The 19,966-nt window shown below is 51.0% G+C and overlaps 9 protein-coding genes across 9 annotated transcripts; 5 read left to right on the forward strand and 4 right to left on the reverse strand.

Annotated features, from left to right (window-relative positions):
• Positions 1–177: 177 nt before the first annotated feature.
• M436DRAFT_61888 (Aldo/keto reductase) lies at positions 178–1,548 on the forward strand (the record flags this gene model as incomplete). The annotated part of the gene is made up of 6 exons (XM_013574241.1): positions 178–269; positions 328–401; positions 454–514; positions 606–868; positions 927–1,243; positions 1,303–1,548. The coding sequence occupies 6 exons, from the start codon at positions 178–180 to the stop codon at positions 1,546–1,548; spliced, it is 1,053 nt and encodes a 350-aa protein (XP_013429695.1).
• A 1,687-nt stretch (positions 1,549–3,235) lies between these two features.
• M436DRAFT_10261 (uncharacterized protein) lies at positions 3,236–4,079 on the forward strand (the record flags this gene model as incomplete). The annotated part of the gene is made up of 2 exons (XM_013573915.1): positions 3,236–3,373; positions 3,426–4,079. Coding segments are annotated over 2 exons (792 nt in total), but the record flags the coding sequence as incomplete, so codon positions are not given.
• An 871-nt stretch (positions 4,080–4,950) lies between these two features.
• Positions 4,951–5,405, reverse strand: M436DRAFT_61890 (uncharacterized protein; the record flags this gene model as incomplete). Its single annotated transcript, XM_013574242.1, has 2 exons — positions 4,951–5,066; positions 5,129–5,405. 2 exons carry the CDS (start codon positions 5,403–5,405, stop codon positions 4,951–4,953), a joined length of 393 nt encoding a protein of 130 aa, XP_013429696.1.
• A 418-nt stretch (positions 5,406–5,823) lies between these two features.
• M436DRAFT_61891 (uncharacterized protein) lies at positions 5,824–7,896 on the forward strand (the record flags this gene model as incomplete). Its single annotated transcript, XM_013574243.1, has 3 exons — positions 5,824–5,859; positions 5,897–6,259; positions 6,439–7,896. 3 exons carry the CDS (start codon positions 5,824–5,826, stop codon positions 7,894–7,896), a joined length of 1,857 nt encoding a protein of 618 aa, XP_013429697.1.
• Positions 7,897–8,814: 918 nt separating this feature from the next.
• M436DRAFT_70971 (aminotransferase) lies at positions 8,815–10,576 on the forward strand (the record flags this gene model as incomplete). The annotated part of the gene is made up of 7 exons (XM_013574318.1): positions 8,815–8,911; positions 8,968–9,218; positions 9,273–9,426; positions 9,473–9,495; positions 9,608–9,824; positions 9,876–9,992; positions 10,047–10,576. The coding sequence occupies 7 exons, from the start codon at positions 8,815–8,817 to the stop codon at positions 10,574–10,576; spliced, it is 1,389 nt and encodes a 462-aa protein (XP_013429772.1).
• Positions 10,577–12,055: 1,479 nt separating this feature from the next.
• M436DRAFT_41375 (alpha/beta-hydrolase) lies at positions 12,056–13,388 on the reverse strand (the record flags this gene model as incomplete). The annotated part of the gene is made up of 3 exons (XM_013574058.1): positions 12,056–12,120; positions 12,185–12,539; positions 12,594–13,388. The coding sequence occupies 3 exons, from the start codon at positions 13,386–13,388 to the stop codon at positions 12,056–12,058; spliced, it is 1,215 nt and encodes a 404-aa protein (XP_013429512.1).
• Positions 13,389–14,110: 722 nt separating this feature from the next.
• Positions 14,111–15,833, forward strand: M436DRAFT_41875 (adenine nucleotide alpha hydrolases-like protein; the record flags this gene model as incomplete). The annotated part of the gene is made up of 3 exons (XM_013574150.1): positions 14,111–15,430; positions 15,483–15,616; positions 15,677–15,833. The coding sequence occupies 3 exons, from the start codon at positions 14,111–14,113 to the stop codon at positions 15,831–15,833; spliced, it is 1,611 nt and encodes a 536-aa protein (XP_013429604.1).
• A 349-nt stretch (positions 15,834–16,182) lies between these two features.
• Positions 16,183–17,343, reverse strand: M436DRAFT_61895 (DUF1295-domain-containing protein; the record flags this gene model as incomplete). Its single annotated transcript, XM_013574244.1, has 4 exons — positions 16,183–16,212; positions 16,266–16,343; positions 16,405–16,928; positions 16,980–17,343. 4 exons carry the CDS (start codon positions 17,341–17,343, stop codon positions 16,183–16,185), a joined length of 996 nt encoding a protein of 331 aa, XP_013429698.1.
• Positions 17,344–18,128: 785 nt separating this feature from the next.
• Positions 18,129–19,939, reverse strand: M436DRAFT_40887 (MFS general substrate transporter; the record flags this gene model as incomplete). The annotated part of the gene is made up of 3 exons (XM_013573971.1): positions 18,129–19,099; positions 19,157–19,459; positions 19,519–19,939. 3 exons carry the CDS (start codon positions 19,937–19,939, stop codon positions 18,129–18,131), a joined length of 1,695 nt encoding a protein of 564 aa, XP_013429425.1.
• Between the last annotated feature and the right edge of the window lie 27 nt (positions 19,940–19,966).

Genomic DNA, 19,966 nt, shown 5'->3' on the forward strand with positions numbered 1-19,966 from the left:
ACGCAAAGCACGGCATAGCTGAGGGGTATGTGGATACGGAGGTGTGCAGTCCGTCTCTTTATGGAAGGTGATGTGCTGGCTACAAAACCGAGCAATTCCTCCACCGGACTCTTCTCATTTGATACTCCTCGTACACTTTCGCAACACACCTCGTATTGCATCTATCAATCTGCTACAATGGCTGCTGTCGAATCAAAGTTTGATCCCAAGGACATGGTGTTCCGTCACCTCGGCCCCACTGGTCTCAAGGTCTCTGTCTTCTCTCTTGGGTGCGTGATGTGATCTCTTCGGTTGAGCCAAGTGCCATAGTTGACATCAATGTTTCAGTGGTTGGTTGACCTACGGTGGTACCCAGAAGGGTGACGTCGTCAAGGAGTGTATCCAGAAGGCCTTTGACCATGGTATCATCCTCCGAGATTCTCCAACAAGTCCAGCAATCTAATCATAACATAGGTTGCAACTTCTTCGACACTGCTGAGGTCTACGCCAATGGCCAGTCTGAGATCGAGATGGGGTAAGTCAATAATGTCTTGCCAGTGTTTCCTTGAAATTACCATGTGAGACTTGACCTTGAACCAAAGCAGAAACTGATGCATGATAAATAGACGTGCCCTCAACGAGCTCGCCTACCCCAGAGACGAATATGTCATCTCGACCAAGATCTTCTTCGGTACTGGCCGCAAGGAGCCCAACACCCGTGGTCTTTCCAAGAAGCACGTCATTGAGGGCTTGAAGAGCTCCCTCAAGAGACTGAACCACGACTACGTCGATATCGTCCTGGCCCACCGTCCCGACCACGCAACTCCCATGAAGGAGATTGTTGAGGGTTTCACCCAGGCCATCCGCAACCTCAACCTGGCCTACTACTGTTCGTGACAATCGACACTGCTCGTGAGAATAAATCAAGCTAATTTTATCGTTCGCAGGGGGTACATCCGAGTGGTCTGCCACTCAGATTATGGAAGCTACTCAGATTGCTGAGAAGTACAACCTGATTGCTCCCATTGCTGAGCAGCCCCAGTACAATGCATTCCACAGAGAGCGTTTCGAGGTCGAGTACGCTCCTCTCTACAACCAGTACAAGTACGGTACTACCATCTGGTCGCCTCTCGCTTCCGGTCTTTTGACCGGCAAGTACAACGACGGTATCCCCGAGGACTCCCGCTTTGCCACTAACAAGGCATTCTTCGAGAACACTGTCAAGCAGCTCAAGAGTCCTGAGGGCCAAGCCAAGATCGAGAAGGTATTTGAGCACAGCCGCAACGTCTCTTGTCTGATCGAATACTTACACAAATGGAACAGGTCAAGAAGCTCACCGCCATCGCTGAGAAGCTCGGTGGTACCGTCACCCAGCTCAGTTTGGCATGGGCAGCAAAGAACCCCAACGTCTCGACTGTCATCCTTGGTGCTACCAAGGTCGAGCAATTGGAGGACAACTTCGGCGCCTTGAAGTTGCTTGAGAAGTTGACTCCCGAGCTTATGGAGGAGATTGAGAAGATTCTCGACAACAAGCCTTCGCCTCCCGCCACTTTCGGCCGCGACAGATAGGCGAAGGAGTAATGATTACGGCCGCAAGACTAGCTTAGAGAGCTTGACTGTACCTGCTCAGTATATATACGCTGCTGCTATTTACCAATTGATAATGTCAAACAAGCCACGAAATGTAATCATTCCCAATCCCCCCCCCCCCAGGTCTAGCATTGCTTGATGAAAAATGTTACCACTATCTTTGTGGATGCATTTCGAAAGCCGTGCTGCTTCCAATGAAGCAAACAGCTCATTCGGTCGCGTACTGATCTGAGCGAATCTTCACCATGGCCTCGGTTCCTTCGACAGCCTCGTGTTTCAGATCGTATTGGCTTTCGGTTCCTCAGCCGCTAGCCAAAATCAGAGGCGCATGCAATGAAGATCGACATGTTATACGTTCCTGTTCATGTCCGAGGCCATGGTATGAAGGTACAGCAGGCATCTTGAGGAAAGCCACAGCTTCTCCGCCCATGGTAATGGACAAGTCTTCTAAAGTATAGCAACAGATAGCTCATGGATCTGATCAAAAACGAACACCGGAAGATCTCTCCGCTCCTTGAAGCTCAAGCGTGCCGAGATTGCTTGTTTAACACGTTCGTTCAACTCCAATATCTGAACATGCACTTTTGTACCACGAGCATGTCGTAGAAGCCCTTCGTATGACTCGTGGAGCAGTCGACAAGATTTCGCGTACCCACTCGACTCCATACTCGATTACTCCAAAATACATCGCTCGCTCATGGCAGTCCCATTCCGGAGGATAAGAAAATAGCGACGTGGAGCGCAAGACTACAACTGGCCAAGCCACAGTAAACGTTTGCAGCAGCAAGACATTCTAAGCTCAAGAGAGAGAAATTTGGCTTCACTGCTAGTCAAGAACTTCAAGCCAATTCAACCAAGCTTTGACTCGATCGTATCGCTGGTAGACACAAAAAACAGCACCTCTTCCAGCGATGGTTGGAAGCCACATGTGTCTCGCGTGGTCACGAAGGATTCCTTGGTTGAAGCATGCACTGTCGATCACTAGGGCTGAGTTGATGGTCGGCAGAACAGCCGAGCGACGGGCTGTTTGATGGAAGTCTTCTTCGTGTCTCCAGCTTTCTGCCATCTCACAACTCGTCGATTTTTCGCCAGAGTCGAGAGTTTCTACTCAACAGCATCACACATGTTCGTTGGTTCGGGTCGCGCATCCTAAACTTGTGGCGCGATGGCGAGCACCATTCCCCGATTCTCCATGTGTTTGTCCGGCTGGCTCTGGACCCTAGGTTCACGGTCCAGTTTCTGTTAGCTCAAAAGTCCACAAGCGCGTTATACTGAAGAAGCTAAGCGTAGGTAACCCCTGCGCGCGGCCGCAAGGGCAATGACTTCGAGGGTCAGGTTTGGTGCACCGCTCACCCGTTCCGAATTGTGGTGTTGAAGACTACTGGCGAAGGTTTTCGGTTTGTAGCTTAATAGTCGAAGGCTGAATTAGGGGCTCTGATGACCCTTATGAGGTCTTTTGCCGTCTTGGTGGTGGTTGCTGCTCATTTATATCGTACATGGCTGCCGTGGAACTATTTTTTCTGCCCTCGTTCCTTGCCCTTGGTCACTGTCTCGATCTGGTGTAGGCCTTGCAAAACACACGAGGCAAGCGTTCCTTCACGATGCCAGAAGTGAGTATCAAACGACTGTCCATTACGCTCTCTCCTCAATTCTGACTCAACATTAGACTCGTGCACCTTATATCTTGCTAGGAAACATCCTTCCGTTTCTGTTGGCAACAATATTCTACGCTGGAAGAGTCTATAGTCGAGCATTAATTTTGAGAACCTTCGGCTGGGATGACTGGCTTCTCACATTGGGATGGGTACGTTATCTATATGCCAGGCTTGAAAGAACGAACTCTGACGCAATCACAGGTTGCCGCCCTCGCCAACTGTATCATGGCTTGCTTGTTGACAAACTTTGGCGGCGGTCTACACGAAGCCGATGCTGCACCATCCACCATCGTTCCTTCCCTCAAACTACTCTACGGCACCCTCATCGCCTATCAAATCTCGCTCTGCGCCACCAAGCTATCTCTCTGTGCACTATATCTCAAGGTGTTCACGACAAGTCGCTCCAGTCGGATATTCCTCTACGGCATCTTTATATTTGTTACGGTAGCCACCATCATCCTCGAATGCGTCTCCATCTTCCAGTGCAACCCTGTCAGAGGTGTCTGGGACATCACCATCGACAAGAAATGCATTGATACCATACCGGCATTCTACGCTTCGACGGTGGAAAACGTTCTGGTGGATATACTCCTGATAGCCTTTGCGGCACCGAAGATTATGAGACTCAATTTACATGCACGCCAGAAGAACGCGCTTCTCTTCACCATCTGTCTGGGCGGCATCCCTATCATCGCCAGTATCGTCAGAGCGGTAAGAGTCAGCAGCATCCTACATGCAGAGGACAAGACGTGGGTCTCGTTCGACTCATCCATCTGGAGTGCAGTAGACGCCAATGTCTCCATCATCTGCGCAGCCGTACCGTCTCTCAAACCTCTGCTCCGACAAATCGCTCCTGGTTTCATGGGTTCGACATTCGGCACATCCCAGCCGGGAGCCAGCAATCAACATCCAACCACCAGAAAGTCATGGCTCACAAAGTCATTCGGCAACATGGGTTATGAGTTGCACAGTGCAGGTCAATCCGGTGTGCACAATGGCAGTCAACTGGAGCTGGCCAAGAACGGTGGAACGAACGATTGGACGATCAGAAAGGGTGTGCAAGATGACGACGAGGCTAGAGAAGAAGACCATCAAGGCGCTGCAATCATCACGAAGAGTGTGACTGTTGCGGTCACCAGAGTCGAACCTTTGTCGGCTTAGAGGTGCATCAGTTGATGACGATATGACTTTTTAATCCAATTCTGTATATACATCAATCAAGATACCCTGTTTGTTCATCACGATGATAGTCGTCTCCTCTCTCGTGGCAAGACATAGTGAATAAGTATACTATCGAAGTACACAGGGATCTTTTTAATCACAAGTATGTCCAAGGAAATACCTCGAGATCACTTCTCTCTGCGGATATCACTCTATTTTGAGAACACTTTGCATTTCTGTAGCGAGTTACAACATCTTCCGCATTCGGGTGAGTGTCTCCTCTCTCATGGTATCATCAAACTGCACAATAGCCACAAAAATACAAGTGTATCTTTGCTTTGGACAATACCTGGTTGTCTGAAACACCACGCAGTTTAATAGTGAGTCTCAATAGCCCTTTGTACAACTGTGATGTGAGTGCTATAGGCTCGAGCATACATCACATAATAGGAGAGATAGAGAGCACAGAAGATGACGTCTTATTTGATTCATATCGAGCAAAGCAAATACAGGTAACTCTGGGTATCAGACATGATGTCGCATCCCATGCCGTCCATCGGCCACATCAGATACAGATTGTAAAGAACTGCAGAGAGATTGTCACATCGTGAGCGTTCGGGTCACTGAACATCTCTGCGCTGTCTTGCTCCGCCTGCACCATATACAGTGGTGATCTACTAGCTGATTAGTGGCAGAGTACACACGTGTTGATGTGAAACATGACAACACAGAGATCTGCACACCGGGTTCGAGCTCCGAAGTGGTGGTCGAGAACTTGACACACTCTCGCGAGAAACTCGTCCGTTGCGTTCCGTTACGCTGACTCTGTTGGCGATTATACTGATGTCGTAGCATGTACCTGTGGTTGGTGTGAGATTGAAAACCTGAGGGTCCGCACATAGGGTCGAGCTTCGAAGTGGTGATCGAGGGCTCATCTCGGGTCGAGACTCGAGGGTTTGATACACTCTCGTAGAACTCTATCCCATTACGTTCCGACACGCTGACTCTACTGGTAGGCATACTGCTATTAGAGCATATACACGTTGTTTATGCAAGAGTCACTAACCAGGTGTTCGCCCAGGAGGTTTGAGCGACGGATTGTTTTCTTCGTACAGCGTCCTTCCCTAGCGTTCCGCCACGCTGACTGTCGACGACAATATTGCCGCTACGGCATGTACGTACTGCTTGAGTGAGAGTGTAAACTCAGGGGGTCCGCACACTGAGGTCGAGTGACAGTCTGTCTGAAGTCGAGAATTGATCTCTAACGCAGGAGACTCGTCCATTGTGTTCCGTCACGGTGGCTCTATAAGCAAACCATCTGACATCGGAGCATAGACGTGTTGTTGGTGTGAGAGTAAACAACAAGGGGTTTGCGCATGAGGTTCGAGCGACGTGTTGGGTTGACAATTCGTTCACTTTCGCGTGACTTGCTTCCAGCATGTTCGCCGCGTTGAGGGTTGACACTGACACTAGAGTATGTACGTGTTGATTGTGTGAAAGTCAACATCGAGGAGGACGCGTACCGGGTTCGAGCGACCTCGTTGCTGGGTCGACGATTCGCGCACTCTTTCGGAACCTTCTCCCATCACATTCGCCGCGCTGATTATCGACAAGCATATTGTCATCAGAAGCACCACTGCCTCTGCCGCGCCTTTCCACGTCAGCCTTCAGGAAAGATTAGCAAGATGGCGCCGCCAAAGAAACTCACGTTTAACTTCTCAAGTGAAGCAGCACCTAACAATTACATCCGTGGACCCATCACGGGTAGACGACGCAAAAAAGAGAAGGTTGTAGAGAATGCTGCAGTTGTGGTTGACGACGACGACTCACCTCTCTTTGAGCCCCTCGCGGACCAAAGTCCCGACCGAACTGAAGTAAGTAATCATTCCCGCCTCACTCGTCCTGTCTCTTGCACTCATCATCGTGTCGTGCGACAGAAAACACCTCAACCCGTGAACACCAATGAAGCACGGATGTCGTTGACAAACGCAAATGTGAGCATCTAGTTGGATACCTACCTGTGACTTACGTCCGAGTCGTTGACTAGTCATAGATGAAGCATCGAGCAGACCCACCAAGGACTCCAGCTCGTCGGTTGGTAAGCGGTCGCAACGCACAAGTCCGAGCCAGCACCTACCAGGTCGTCCCGCGAACACCACTCCGAACTGGTGCTCGGGTCTATCGTGACGATGGAGGTGCCGATCGTATGATCTGGCAACCTGGCGATGGCGATGGTGTGAGAGACAGCGAATTTCCCAACAAGTCGTTGTTCAAGGAAAGATACCGCTTCTTCCAAACTGAGATTGGTCCTATCGAGCGCGGCATCAACTCGCCTCCGCATTTCGTAGTCCTCGATGACAAAGCTGTCTGGGATGTTATGCGATCCAAGAAATACACCGCAGAGGAAAGAGCTACATACTGGCCTTTTGACTTTGGATGTAATGGAGTCGTCAGAGCCAACAGGCGTCATAAAGGAAGAGCGGCATTGATCGGTGGTGATGCCAGCGATGGTGAGGAAGGACATGTGCCCTGGATCGCAATAGGGCCTAAGAAAAACTCGACGAAATACTACCTTGCGGGGGAGAACGGTGGTTACGAAGAAGTTGTCTTCAACTCCTCCACCGTCAGACCCAGTCTTGCAAATCATATGACAACGTCCACAGGAGGCCGTAAGTATGGAAACCCAACGAAGGTCCCGACGGCAGAGGCCACTCCAACCCTCAACAACGGAAGCAAGACAGAGTATACAACCAAACGAAAGGCAAACCAACCCCTAAACCCTCGACACAGTCGTCCGAAGGTCGGGAAATACCTACATTCGACACCATCTCCTGGATGGCCTGGCGGCCCGACACGCCTGTTGAACAAGACTCCTGTGACGAGTGCAAGAGCCGATCATGAGAACTATGCCAACCAGCATGATGGCTCAGAATTGTCACCTTCGACAAGAGTTGGCGGACAAACAGTCTATGCCCGCTACGACTACGGCGACGAACAACCCGAACGCAAGAGGGGTCGCCTCGTGACATCAAATGTTCGAAACTCGTATGCTCGGACACCGTACGCGGATGATGCAAAGACTCCGTTGGTGGGCGCAGAGACTCCAAACCAGGGATACCCGTATGAAGCGAGAACTCCAGGTCGTATGGGTCCTATGGGTGGACCGATGTCCTCCCACGGGGCCAGTGAAGCTTTGCCCAATCAACAACCACCAGATTGGCAGACCGTTCAAAGCTTGTTGCAAGAGCTTGAACAGACGCGGAAGAACTTCGCACAGGTTGAGGGGAAGTTCGCACAGGTTGATGAAGAGCTTCAGTGGACAAGAACAGAGCGCGAACAGGAGAGGAGAGAGCTTCAACAGGCCTTGGCGAAAATCGCACAGTTGGAGGGAAAGTGCGAACAGACGCAATGGAAGAGCGCACAGATGGATGACACGCTACGCAAGCATGATGAGGAGATTTTGTACCTCATGGAGCATGAGAGACAAAAGTCGCACATGCCAGGCAACTGATGCTCCCAGAAGCCAGAGATGGAGGGAGAGAATGGTTGTGAAGCGGTTCCGGGGTTAGGTTTGAACCGCACAGAGTCGCATAGTTAGGCATCCGAGCCTCCTGGAGGCGCAACGAATTGATAGTCGAGTCAATCAGGATGTGAGAATCTCACCTGCTGTCTATTGGAATTGCCAGCTGCGTTAGGCTTTCCATTCTGTGATCATCTTGCAGCTCTACGCGATTGTATACAAATGATTGTCCAATCGGGTGGCATACTCAAAAGGGACTTCCGGATACAGAATAAGGAGAACTCGGGCACGTCAACGAACACACTCCGGTGCTATTCATGCTCACCAAGTACACCACGCTGGATACAATCCGTACTAGTGGTCACAGGGGCGAACACTTCGAGAAAGCTCTTCGTCTTTGCGTCGGTGCCTGAGCATCGGCGTCGGCGATGATGCCGGGCCAATGACAAGATCAAACTCGAGAGTTTTGTGACGTGTCCGTAGATGGCTGTCTTGCCTGTGGTTGCCAGACACTCAGACTTTCGATTTGTTGCGTCTGATCAGAGTCTACAGCCCGGGGTGACCTGGTTTTGTAGAGCGAAAAGTCTTCATATGACCTAAAGAGAGTGACGATTCTTCAAATACTAGAAGCCAGTCGTCGCTAGTGACTGGCTTCGTGCGATGCGACAGGCTGCTCATCAACTAATCGGGAAGGAATCAAGGATTACAACTTCTCAGATCGAATGACAGCTTTCGCACTAAACCGTGCCTCTCTTCCGAACATGAAGCTGCTTTGTTTGTGAGATGCTTACGCGTTGTTGCTGACTCAGCAACATCCGACCTCACCCCATCATGAAGCGACTCTTGCATCCTCATCGCTTGGCATCATCTTCCAGTATCCTTGGCCCTGCGCGATTGACACACTTCATCATGAGAGCTAGTTTCTCTGCTTCTGATGTCCCTCTGAATTCTCCTCACGGAGCTAAGGAGAGGCGCTTCTCTTCCACCAAGGAGCCCACTGACAGCGGTATTTGTTTATTTACCGACAACATACATATGAAAATAGCAGCTGACTATCAGCAGAATTGACTTCGTCTGTCCACCGCCACTTTCGCAATGCTCATGAAGGACACAAACCTCACGCTGGTCTGGATCCTTCGCGTGCATCTACTGGAGTCGTCTGGACTACTGAGAGAGCCTACGAGCATGGTTTCGCCGAACACCCAGAGAAATGGGCCAATCTCGGTCAAGGCGCGCCAGAAGTCGATGATGAAATTGAGGGCTGTTTTGAAAGGCCGCACCATATCGATGTCTCCATGTCTGGCCGTGAATACGTAGGTTCCTCTTTCTTTGGACCTGAGAACCATCACGTTAACATTCTCATCAAGGGCCCCACTGCCGGTATCAAGCCGCTGAGAGAGGCCGTGGCCAATCTCTACAACAGCCATCACCGTGTAGGCAAGGAGAGTCAATACACTTGGGAGAATGTCTGCATCGTCCCTGGAGGCCGAGCCGGTCTCATCAGAATTGCCGCTGTCATAGGTACTTTTATCTTTACTTTGTCAAGCGCAAAACTAACTAAATATAGGCAATGCTTATCTTGGCTTCTTCGTAAGTAAAGCTAGGGTACAGAAAGCAGGTCAATAGCCGTCAGGTCGCCTTTTGGCTGCTTCATGTACCATACGCGCGTGGGAGACATGCTAACAGCGTCCCTTGCCTTCAGATTCCAGATTACACCGCCTACAACGAGATGCTGTCTCTGTTCCGTAACTTCAGCGCAATTCCTATTCCTCTCTCTCAACAAGACGGATACCATATGCATCCAGACAAAATCGCCGAGGAGATCGCTCGTGGTACGAGTGTTATCCTGACATCAAATCCTCGCAATCCTACAGGTCAAGTCCTGACAAATCCTGAGCTTGCCCAGATCCAAGACATCTGTAAGTTTGCACGACAGATCTTGAAATGCCAAGACTAACAAAGCATCATAGGCAGAGATCGTGCAACACTGATCATGGATGAGTTCTACGGCGGATACAACTACACTAGCGACTGCGATGGTACTGTTGTTTCTGCTGCCGACAACATTGAAGACGTGGACGAAGATGGTATGTAGCAAGCAGTGGATGATAGCCACACAGTCTTGTACTAACGCTGGGTAGATGTTCTGATCATCGATGGTCTCACAAAGCGCTTCCGTCTTCCTGGTTGGAGAGTTGCCTGGATTGTCGGACCCAAGGAGTTCATCAAGGCCATCGGATCTTGTGGTTCTTACCTCGACGGAGGTACCAACGTACCTTTCCAGGAAGCTGCTATCCCCATGCTCGAGCCCACTAAAGTCAAGCACGAGATGCGCGCCTTGCAACATCACTTCCGCGAGAAGAGAGATTACGTCATTGACAGGCTGACTTCGATGGGCTTCAAGATCCCATTGATTCCCAACAGCACCTTCTACCTGTGGCTGGATCTGTCTTCATTGCCTGAGGGCGTCAACGATGGCCTGAACTTCTTCGAGGCTTGTCTGAAAGAGAAGGTCATTGTTGTCCCCGGTATCTTCTTCGACCTCAATCCCAGCAAGAGAAGAGATCTGTTCGACTCTCCTTGCCACAAGCACGTCAGATTGAGCTACGGCCCCCGAATGGACGTGTTGAAGATGGGTCTCGATGCTATCGAGAGAGTTGTTAAGAAGTAAGTTTTGCCTTTGAACTACGGATTGTCTAGCAATGTCTAGGACTAACACAAAAACAGGCACCGCAATGATTCTGCCCCTGCTAAGCAGGAAGGTCCTACCGAGCACGTCAACAGCGGTCATGGCGAGCATGTGTGAGCCTTTGAGCTATGAAGGATTTCAAATCCAGTGTTAGATAGGTCGCTTTACGAATTGAATCTGCATTGTCTTCTTTGCTTGTGATCCAGTACAGTGGTTTGGTCTTGTGAGCTGGGATAATATGTCTTTCCATGAGCGTGACTGGGTGTGATCGATGATACAAAGTGCCTGATGTCCATCCTCTTCCCAAGGTGATAGCGTGCAGATGGCGATGATGCACGGCTGAATCCAGATGACTGAAACACTCGACGATAGCTGTTGACACAACGCATCTCAATGAATCCATCGTGACCCCGCAGACCATCATGTGTTTAATTCGCCATGATGGATCTCCGTAGGTCCATCGTGTTCTCATAAACTCTCGTGCACTTCATCCACGCTAAACTGCCACGCATCTCGTTGAGACCCTCCGTGATCTCACAGGTCCTTGTGCGTCTCATCCGCCGAGATCTTCTATGCACCTCAATAAGTACATTGTAATCGCAAAAATCTTCGTGTCCTACATCCGCCATAAGATAGCATACATCTCAGTGAGACCAGTGTGAAGTCACAGACCATCGTGAGCGTTTCATCTGCCATGACTAGAGAGAGTCGCTTGAAAGAGAGATCTTACTGCTCCTGATTACCCTCGGAAACTCTTTTTGACTTTCACTGCAAGGTCGAAACGTACGTGATACTCTGAAAATAACACGATGGGATGTTGATTCGTATCTGTTCCATCGTGGTCTCACAATCTCTCGTGCGTTTCACCCGCCATGACTTACATACAGACACTTGAGGAGATAAACTTACTGCTCCTGATGCACCGTGTAATAGTCTCAACTCCCAAGTCCGAGGTTGGGATTAATATGGTCTCGTAAAGCTACGCGCTGATGGTAGGATTATTCTTACGGCAGTGACGCAGCGTGGACTGATCGACGATCGTTTTCGAGATGAAGACGAATCGCAACGACTATAGCCTACCGACCAACGATTGCGGTGCTTGGTGTTGTAACGGCCTTATCAATGTCTCATGCGTTTCATTAGCAATAATCAAGAGGAAGTCACTCGAGAGAGAGAAACTCCACTGCTCCTGAGATTTTCGGATACTACTTTTGGCGCCTAGTATTGACGGCGAAGTGAACGTGGCACTCGTGAAGCTACGCAATGGTCGTTCGATTGGCCCCAGGAGAGGTCTCGTGCTCATCTTCTGGCATTAACGTAGAGTGAGCTGATGCACGGCTGTCTCTGGATTGGATATGGGTTACACCGATCAATGCCTACTAAATAAAGAATCTCAGGTGGCGGTACTGGGTTCTGTAGATTCTGGTGTGTTTTTGGAATCAAGTGTTCTGATACTCATCGCTAATGGACAGATGCCATAACCTGCTCCATCCAGGGGTAGACATAACTATTGGCCTCAGGATAACCTAGAATCGAACCATATATTAGTACAAGTTTCTCCAGACATCGCGATCATGGTTGATAACTTACCCATATGCAAGCGTTGACTGATAAGTCTCATCTCCTTGGGCGAGCCAAACTCGCTCAAAAGCATAGAGTCCTCGATAGGCATCAAACCATCGATAGTTCCATTGATGAGCAACAAACGACAACTCTTCATGTTTACAACACCGGTTTTTACCAAAGACCAAGTATCCTGAGCGTTATCCATAAAGTCATCATGGTCCTTGTAGCCAAACTTTTCTGTCAGAGCAGGTAGAGCGTTCCAGGGGTATTCCTTGTTCTGTGCCTTTTCGAGCCATTCGCGGGAGAAGAAGTGGTGGGTTCCTGCACCTTGGCCGATGGCGCCTGCGAGTCTGTCGGAGTGGGTGTGTGCTGCACGAACCTGTGTAGGAGTCAGTACTCAGTACTTGCGTGGAGGGGGATCCATTATACATACCGCATTGTAGCCACCGGCACTCAAGCCCCAAGTGATGATACGCTTCATGTCATAGACACCTTCTCCTGCTAACCAGTCCAGGATGCTTGTCCATAGTCTCTCAGCGGCTTCTGGGTCCTTTCTGTCGGCAGGGCAGTCTGCGGTGCCAGGAATATCGACGATGATCGAGGCCCAGCCTCGAGCAAGGAACTCATCGCTGCGGGTAGTGTTGTCTGGTCTGTGTCCATCGAGCCCGCACATGAGCAGAACAGTAGGACAAGGCTTGGACTTGGAGGCGTCTTTTGGTAGACGAACGTAGAGAGGTACAGAATCGGCGTCGGACGAGGTCGCTGCTGTGTGAGGGATAGTAACATCTTCAATGGGGCAGGCCCAAAGGCTGGCAGCCTTGATGTATGCCTTCTTTTGTGCTTCGTAGATTTCGCGTTTGTAGTCCGAGTTGATGTAGGGGAAGCGAGCGATGCGGTAGACGGTGCAGGCACGGAGGTAGAGGGCTGAAGCAGCGTCCTTGTCGGAAGGCACGAGTTTGTCTGCCTCGTGGATGAGACGTTCGGCGGTGGGGACGAATTCGCGAGTGTATTCGTCAGTGTAGCCCGAGTTGATATTCTTCGAGATCAGAGACTTGAAGACAGGTTCGAAGTCTTCGAACTTGCCATCGTGAAAGGGATAAAGGGACTTTGAGCAAGGGAAAGCCCACTTCTTCTCCCACAAAGCTTGGATGCTTTCGAGATGAGGGTATACTTGGTCGAACTTGTCACCAAGGATCCATTTGTGTTCCGTGGGAGTAGTCAAGGACATGGTAGGTAGGATGAGAGATGCAAAGAATCAGAACCAGGAAGAACAGCGATGAGTTGCATGGTTTATATACTGCGAGCAAGAGACTAGACATGATGCCGTATCAAAAAGTCCGTCGGGCATTGAGGGGAGAGCCGTAGAGTGGGCGAGAGCGAGATATGGATACAAGGCACGGTGTTACGGCAGTTGCATGTAAGCAGGAGATGGGAAGCACAGAGGAGACAAGTGCAGGAGCCGGGTGAGAGAGAGCATGTGTTTGAAAACAGTCGGGTATGCAATGGGTCGGAGAATTGATGATGCAGGGAAAGATGGTGAATAATGAGGCTTTGTGGATGTAGCCATGGTTGGAGCTTGGAGCCGAGGAAGACAGAGCGGAAGGTTTACGAGGGTCGGCCCCGCATAAACAAACGTCTCGGTGTTGGCCATGACGAAAGAGTGCAAGCAGCTCTGGGCACGCCAATACCAAGCAGTTATGATCTGCTCATGCGTCCATGCGCCCCTTCATCAGCGCCTCAAGAGGCTGTCGCCGTGTACAGCAGCATCCATCTCTGTTCCGACACCAACCCTGTATTTTTGTCCTTCTGCCATCGTCGCGACGATACAAACAACAACCTGGACGTCGATCGGCCCAAACACGACCGAGGACCCACATCTGAAGCATCCGAGATAGGCTAGGTGGAAGCGGCTACCGGCCCATCAACAAAGGCCCTCTATCAAAAGTCATCATGTCGCTATCAGCAGCAATCGACGCGGAGGCTAAGGAGCTGCGACGCGATTTCGAGCAGAGCACCACGCGCAGGAAGTCGGCCTTGCCCCCACTCCCACCTCCTCCTCCAGGCTCCATCGTCACTCCCACGAGTCCTGTCTTAGCCCACCGCACCATGCCTGGTGCCCGCGGAAAGCCTGCATTCCCTGGCGACTTGGGTCCCGGTGACCCACGACGTAGCAACAGACTGCCCGGCGATCTTGGCCCAGGAGACCCAAGACACAGCTCCAACAGATCCGCAAACTCAGACGGCACCCGTTCAGCAGCTCGCAGTCTGAGTCCCACCCGCAGCAGCCTCAATACCCTGCACCCGAACGACAAGTCTCCCTCGCATCGCAGATTGTCAGACGCTGGCTCCATCCGTCCTCAGCTTGGGAACGGAGGCGCGCGCCTGCAAAAAGACTACGACAACGAGTCAGCCAGCAGCGACGAAGAAAGCAGCGATGAACAAGACACCGACCACGAATCCTCCAGAGGCAGAGTTCGCGCAAGAGTTGGCAATGCTGTCGGCGCCAGTCAAGACAGCGACAACGATGAACCTTCGCCTCCTCTGAACGCAGATCCCACCATCACTGTCACTCCGCCGGCGACAGATCAACCCTCCAACCAGTCCCGAAAGCCCGACGTCCATCCTAGCACCGCCTTCGACTTTGCTGCATCATCAACCTCTACCCCTGTACATTCCGACGACGAAGAACATCTCTCCGACTTGCGCCGTGCCCAGCGTCTCGCCCTCAACATCTCTCCCATTCACAGCACCCCTTCGGCTCATCGCGTCATTCGTCAGATCATCCGTGGTGACTACCTCTACTTTCAGCGTCAAGCTGAAGAAGGCCGTAGGAGGCAAAGAGTTTACCTTGTCGCTACCGATCTGTCTGCCGAAGCCGAGTATGCCCTTGAATGGACCATCGGCACTGTTTTGCGCGATGGCGATACCCTGCTGGCAGTCTATGCAGTCGACGAGGAATCTGGTACTGGTGGAGCTTCCGAGGGTGTCGAGATTGGACACGGTGCCGACGTCGTCAAGGATACAGCTACTATCGTACGCAGCATGACTGCAGAGAGTATGACTCCCGCAACCCTGCCGCGCGACAGCAGCACCGCAAGGATGGCCTTCACCGAGAGGAAGGACATGCCCAAGGCCGAGCAGGACCGTTTCCGTGCCGCTGAGGACATCAGTCAGCGTTGTGTAAAGCTGCTCCGCAAGACTAGACTTCAGGTTCGTGTCGTGGTTGAGGTCTTCCACTGCAAGAGTCCTAGACATATGATCACCGAAGTGGTGAGTATAAGCCAACCCATAGTCTCCTCACACCATGCTGACTTTCGTACAGATTGACTTCCTATCCCCCACGCTTACCATTCTTGGGTCAAGGGGCCGGTCCCAACTGAAAGGTGTTTTGCTCGGCTCGTTCAGCAACTACCTCGTTACTAAGTCCAGCGTGCCAGTCATGGTTGCCAGAAAACGGTTCGTCGAACAGCACACGCAGGGATATCCCAAGGACACCCAGACTGATACTCTTGCCAGACTTAGGAAACACTCCAAACAACGCCTCCACAAGGATGGACTTCCCGTGGCCCAAGCTGGTGATGGAAGAATGCGCTACATCAGAATGTCCAACGTTCTGGAGGCACCCGGTACCAAGCCCAGAGCTAGAGGCCTTGCTGGAGCCAAGATCGATTGAGTGTGTTTATTCTTGCCTGACTGATTGTCCCGGGTTCGCCGGTGAGGTTTGGGGCGACACTTTCTTTTCTTGCGATGCACATAAAAATGTTGACACGAAGTGTTACGCGACCACGACAAATTCATTAAGCATTAATTCAAACTACACTCTTCTTCGAAGCAACGCGTCTTCTTAGTTGTGTTCACATATCTTGATATCATGGTGTGGTGGAAGAAGTCGCTCGTCTTTCAAGGAGATCGAGGGCCAGGGTCCCTCCCTGCCATGGTTCGGAATGACATATAATTCTCCTGCTGCATCCAAACGTCTAGACAAGCATGTGATTGTTGATGGCTTCCAACTTTGAGTGAATTTAGAGCTTAGGGATGAACATGGGAGTGTTCTGTTCGAGGTTAGCAAGTGGCATAGCCATCATGCAGGACACATGAAACATACCTTCTTCCACTCTTGGTAGTCCTTGCGGTCGCCGTACCGCTTGTCGTACTTGTTCTCGCTGAGAGGAATGCCCGAGACCTAGTCAAGCTGTTAGCACTCGGAACAGCATCCCATCAAATCATTTCCCAAAAAAACAAACCTTGAGCAACAAGAAAGTGACAAAAGCAGGGCTAACACCAGCCATGGCCAAAGCACCCAATCTAGCACCAGCACTGCCACTGAATCCCATACCAGCCTGCCCAATTTTGGTCACCAAAACACCAGCAGCGACAGTCGCAATACCAGTCCACAGAGTGCTTTCGCCAAAGTAGTTGGGATGTCTGGACTTTGACCACAAGCCTCTGGTCAGAAAGTCTTCATTGTGTTTCTTGTTCTTCTTTTCTTCCATCCATTGGGATTTTTGCTTGTCGGCTGTGGCTTCGAAGGTGATGCCGCCAATGTAGAGGAGTACGCCGATGACGTCGGTGAGGGTGAGGAAGGGCAGGGCGGAGAGGGTGGTTGTGGGGACGGAGTTGAGGGCGAGGACGGGCAGCAGACAGAGCGATACCCAGGTTGCTTGGGCGAAGAAGGCGCCGAGGAATTTGGGAGGCGAGGTTCTGATGGAGTCGAAGCGGGAGTCGCGGCCGTCTTCGGAGGTTATGCGGGAGAAGAGGAAGGTACCGACTGCTGATGTGTTAGTCGAGCTATCTTGCTTCAAGCAGATATGATACGCACGTCTAGTGGCCCAGATGGCTACGGCAGCACTGAGAACAACCTGTCTCCAGTTCCAGGCCTGGACACCGCCTTTGCTCGCCAAACTAGCCAACAAGCTAGGGAATGCAGGAAGAGCTGCAGTACCAGCCGAAGCAGTGGCAGCAGCAGCTCTAGCTCTCAGAGTAGGCAAGTAGAGAGACAGTGCCGTGCATGACAGATACGTCAATGATCCACTCAGATCATAGAAGCGTTCAGACTGCAATGCGATACTAGGCACTGCAACGCCAGCTTGAATGGCATACGCAAGTCCAATACTAGGCACCAATGTGCGAAGGAATGGAGATCTGAAGTTGGTCAGGGCTAGAAAGGTGTTTAACAAAGTCATTGTTTGAATTGGCGATGGCTAAAACAGCCTGTGTACGTATGGAACGAAGTGAGAGAAGCCTACATTCAACAGACAGCGTTACAGCCCATATATAACTAGTTGTCTACGTCCCAAAGCCAAGAATCCTTCTGCCTTCGATTGTGAGTTTAGATGCAGTGGTGAGATCGAACTGGAAGCCTCCGGCATAACGAAGATGACGACATTTCAGGGTCCGAGTGTTCGAAGGGGTCCCTCTCGGGGTTTGTTGATCTCCCGAGTCCGAGGAGAGATCGATAACACTTCCGTTCTCATGATACTGGACCTGAGGACAAAAGGCTATGTCATGTTGTCAGGAAATCACGTTCGCTGTTGGGAGGAGTTGGGCATACTGCTCTTGTGGGGGTGAGCGTTGTGAGAAGACGACATCGAGCAGTCGGAAAATTCTATGCTGAAAGTCGAGCGTATGACCCTGGTATGAATATAGCTCTTCTTTTTACAGCACTATGCATGTTCAGATCGGTCGTGGAGTACCTTTGGTGGGTCAAAATACTCTTTCTCGTCGTCTGTCGAGATGCCGAGTTCTGTGGGCGCAGTGTCAGTCGTTTCTTTGCAATTGGTGGTCGAGGCAACGAGCTTATCCACACTATCTTCAAATTTAACGGATCCAACCAGAAGTTGTGGCCTTCAACGTTGTACATCTACATGAAACGATACATGGGCAGCGATGGAGACCGAACAACAAGTCACGAAGGAGGCTAGACCTATCTAGAATGACGGCAAGGAAGGTCGTATATCTGAGCATAAGATTACAGACTGTACAGAAAAGTGAGCTTCTCATCTCCACGCCGTAGTCTATCGACTCCGAGCCATTCGCGTAAATTATTCAGCCTGCAGATTCGTGTGAAGAATGCCCAAAAGCCCTTCTCCTCTACAGCGCTGTCTCCGAACATGGCTTCATGTCGGACCTCCTCATCGTTCCATTCTGCCACAATCCGTGTTCGTCGACCATTCTCTGCGACAATCAAGGCCCTAAAAGCAAGGTATCCCACGAATGCAGTCAACACACAGACTAGAGTAACATAGAAGGGGACGATGTAGCCGTCATTGGCGTATTTGGGAGCGAACAGCATGCTTGAGATCACGCCAGCGAGATTTCCCCATCCGTTAATTCCAAGGACGATCGCGCGTTTTCCAGGCTCGGGTATGTTGTTGCTCAGCCATGTTACTGTAAGAGGTGAGGCTACAAACGAGCCGGACAAGAGAACAGTCAAGGCAAAATAGCGGAGTTTGTATGCATGCGTGGGTAGCGCGACCGTGGCGGCGAGACCGCCGAGTAAGATGCCCAATCCGTATAAGATTGGAATCAGACGAATCCGGTGTTTGTCAGACCACCAAGTAAAGATCCACAGGATTACTGCGCCTGCCAGGAACGGGGGTATCACCAGGAGATTTATGGCAGCCGGGCCCAGGTCGTCTCGCCCGGCGATGCCTTTTATAACGAGTGGGAGGAAGACTGCAAACGCAGTGGCCGGAATAGCAGATAAGATGTTGCAGAACAGAAGATACCAGACCTTCCAATCAGCTATAGCAGAGAAGATGTCTTCGCGAGACACACCACTATCAGCAGTGACGGGCGTGACTGAAGCGTGACTGGCTCGACGTGGCGATGGCCGTGTGATCTCGGCACCAGGGAGCAGATAATCAGCTTCCTCGTCCTCGAGTGTCAAAGATGGACGCGACTCTGATACGTTAGATGCCCTTCGCTCCTGGATATCGGCTTCTGATTGATGTTTTGGATGGGACCACGAGATGGCTGCAGCAAGCTGATCACTACGAATCCGCTCTTCTGCAACAAAGCGTTCGTCAGTGGTGAGAAACCAGGCTGTGTTTGCACTGTGTGGGAGCCAAAAGAATCCAACGAATGCAACCAAGATCGTCAAACAGCCTTCAATCAGGAACAGAACCTCCCAACTTCTCCATCTCGCCGCAGCTACGTGTGGAGTAGGGTCCTCATGGGGGAAGTAACTGAAGACGGCCCAAGACAGGAGGCCGCCAAAGCATCCGGCGAGAGCAGCTTGACCGTAGAAAAAAGCCAAGCGCTTGCCAAACTCGTAACGTGTATACCAGAGACTCAAATCTGAGCGATGGCACGTTAGCTGACGGAAACGGCCTAGCAGTCTCGATATACCGACTTACAGCTAACTGTGGTAGGATAGAAGCCAGATTCTAGAGCTGCGATGAGTACTCTCAAGGCCACCAGTTGTGTCTGAGACTGCACAGCGATATGAAGAGCAGTGCACACTCCCCAAAGGCTCATAACCGCTGGTACGTATCGAGCCATACCATATTTGCGACCAAAGTAGGCACCAATGGGCTGACAAGAGACGAAGACAGCAAAGAACCAAGCCACGGATACGTTCAAGGCGGACTTGGGCAACCCCAGGTCTTCGGTGAAATGACCAGATTCTGCATTCCCAACGTTGGACTTGTCTAGAGAGTTGAGCAAGAACAGTAAACACAGAAATGGCAGAAGCAGGAGGTCGAGCTTTCGTACAACACGCTTGCTGAGGCGCGCAAAATCGTCAGCATCAAGATGACGAGGAAGACCCCTTTCCATGGGCGACGTAGAGACGAGTTCAATATC

Source organism: Aureobasidium namibiae, assembly GCF_000721765.1.
Source record: "Aureobasidium namibiae CBS 147.97 unplaced genomic scaffold scaffold_4, whole genome shotgun sequence".
Classification (NCBI taxonomy): domain Eukaryota; kingdom Fungi; phylum Ascomycota; class Dothideomycetes; order Dothideales; family Saccotheciaceae; genus Aureobasidium; species Aureobasidium namibiae.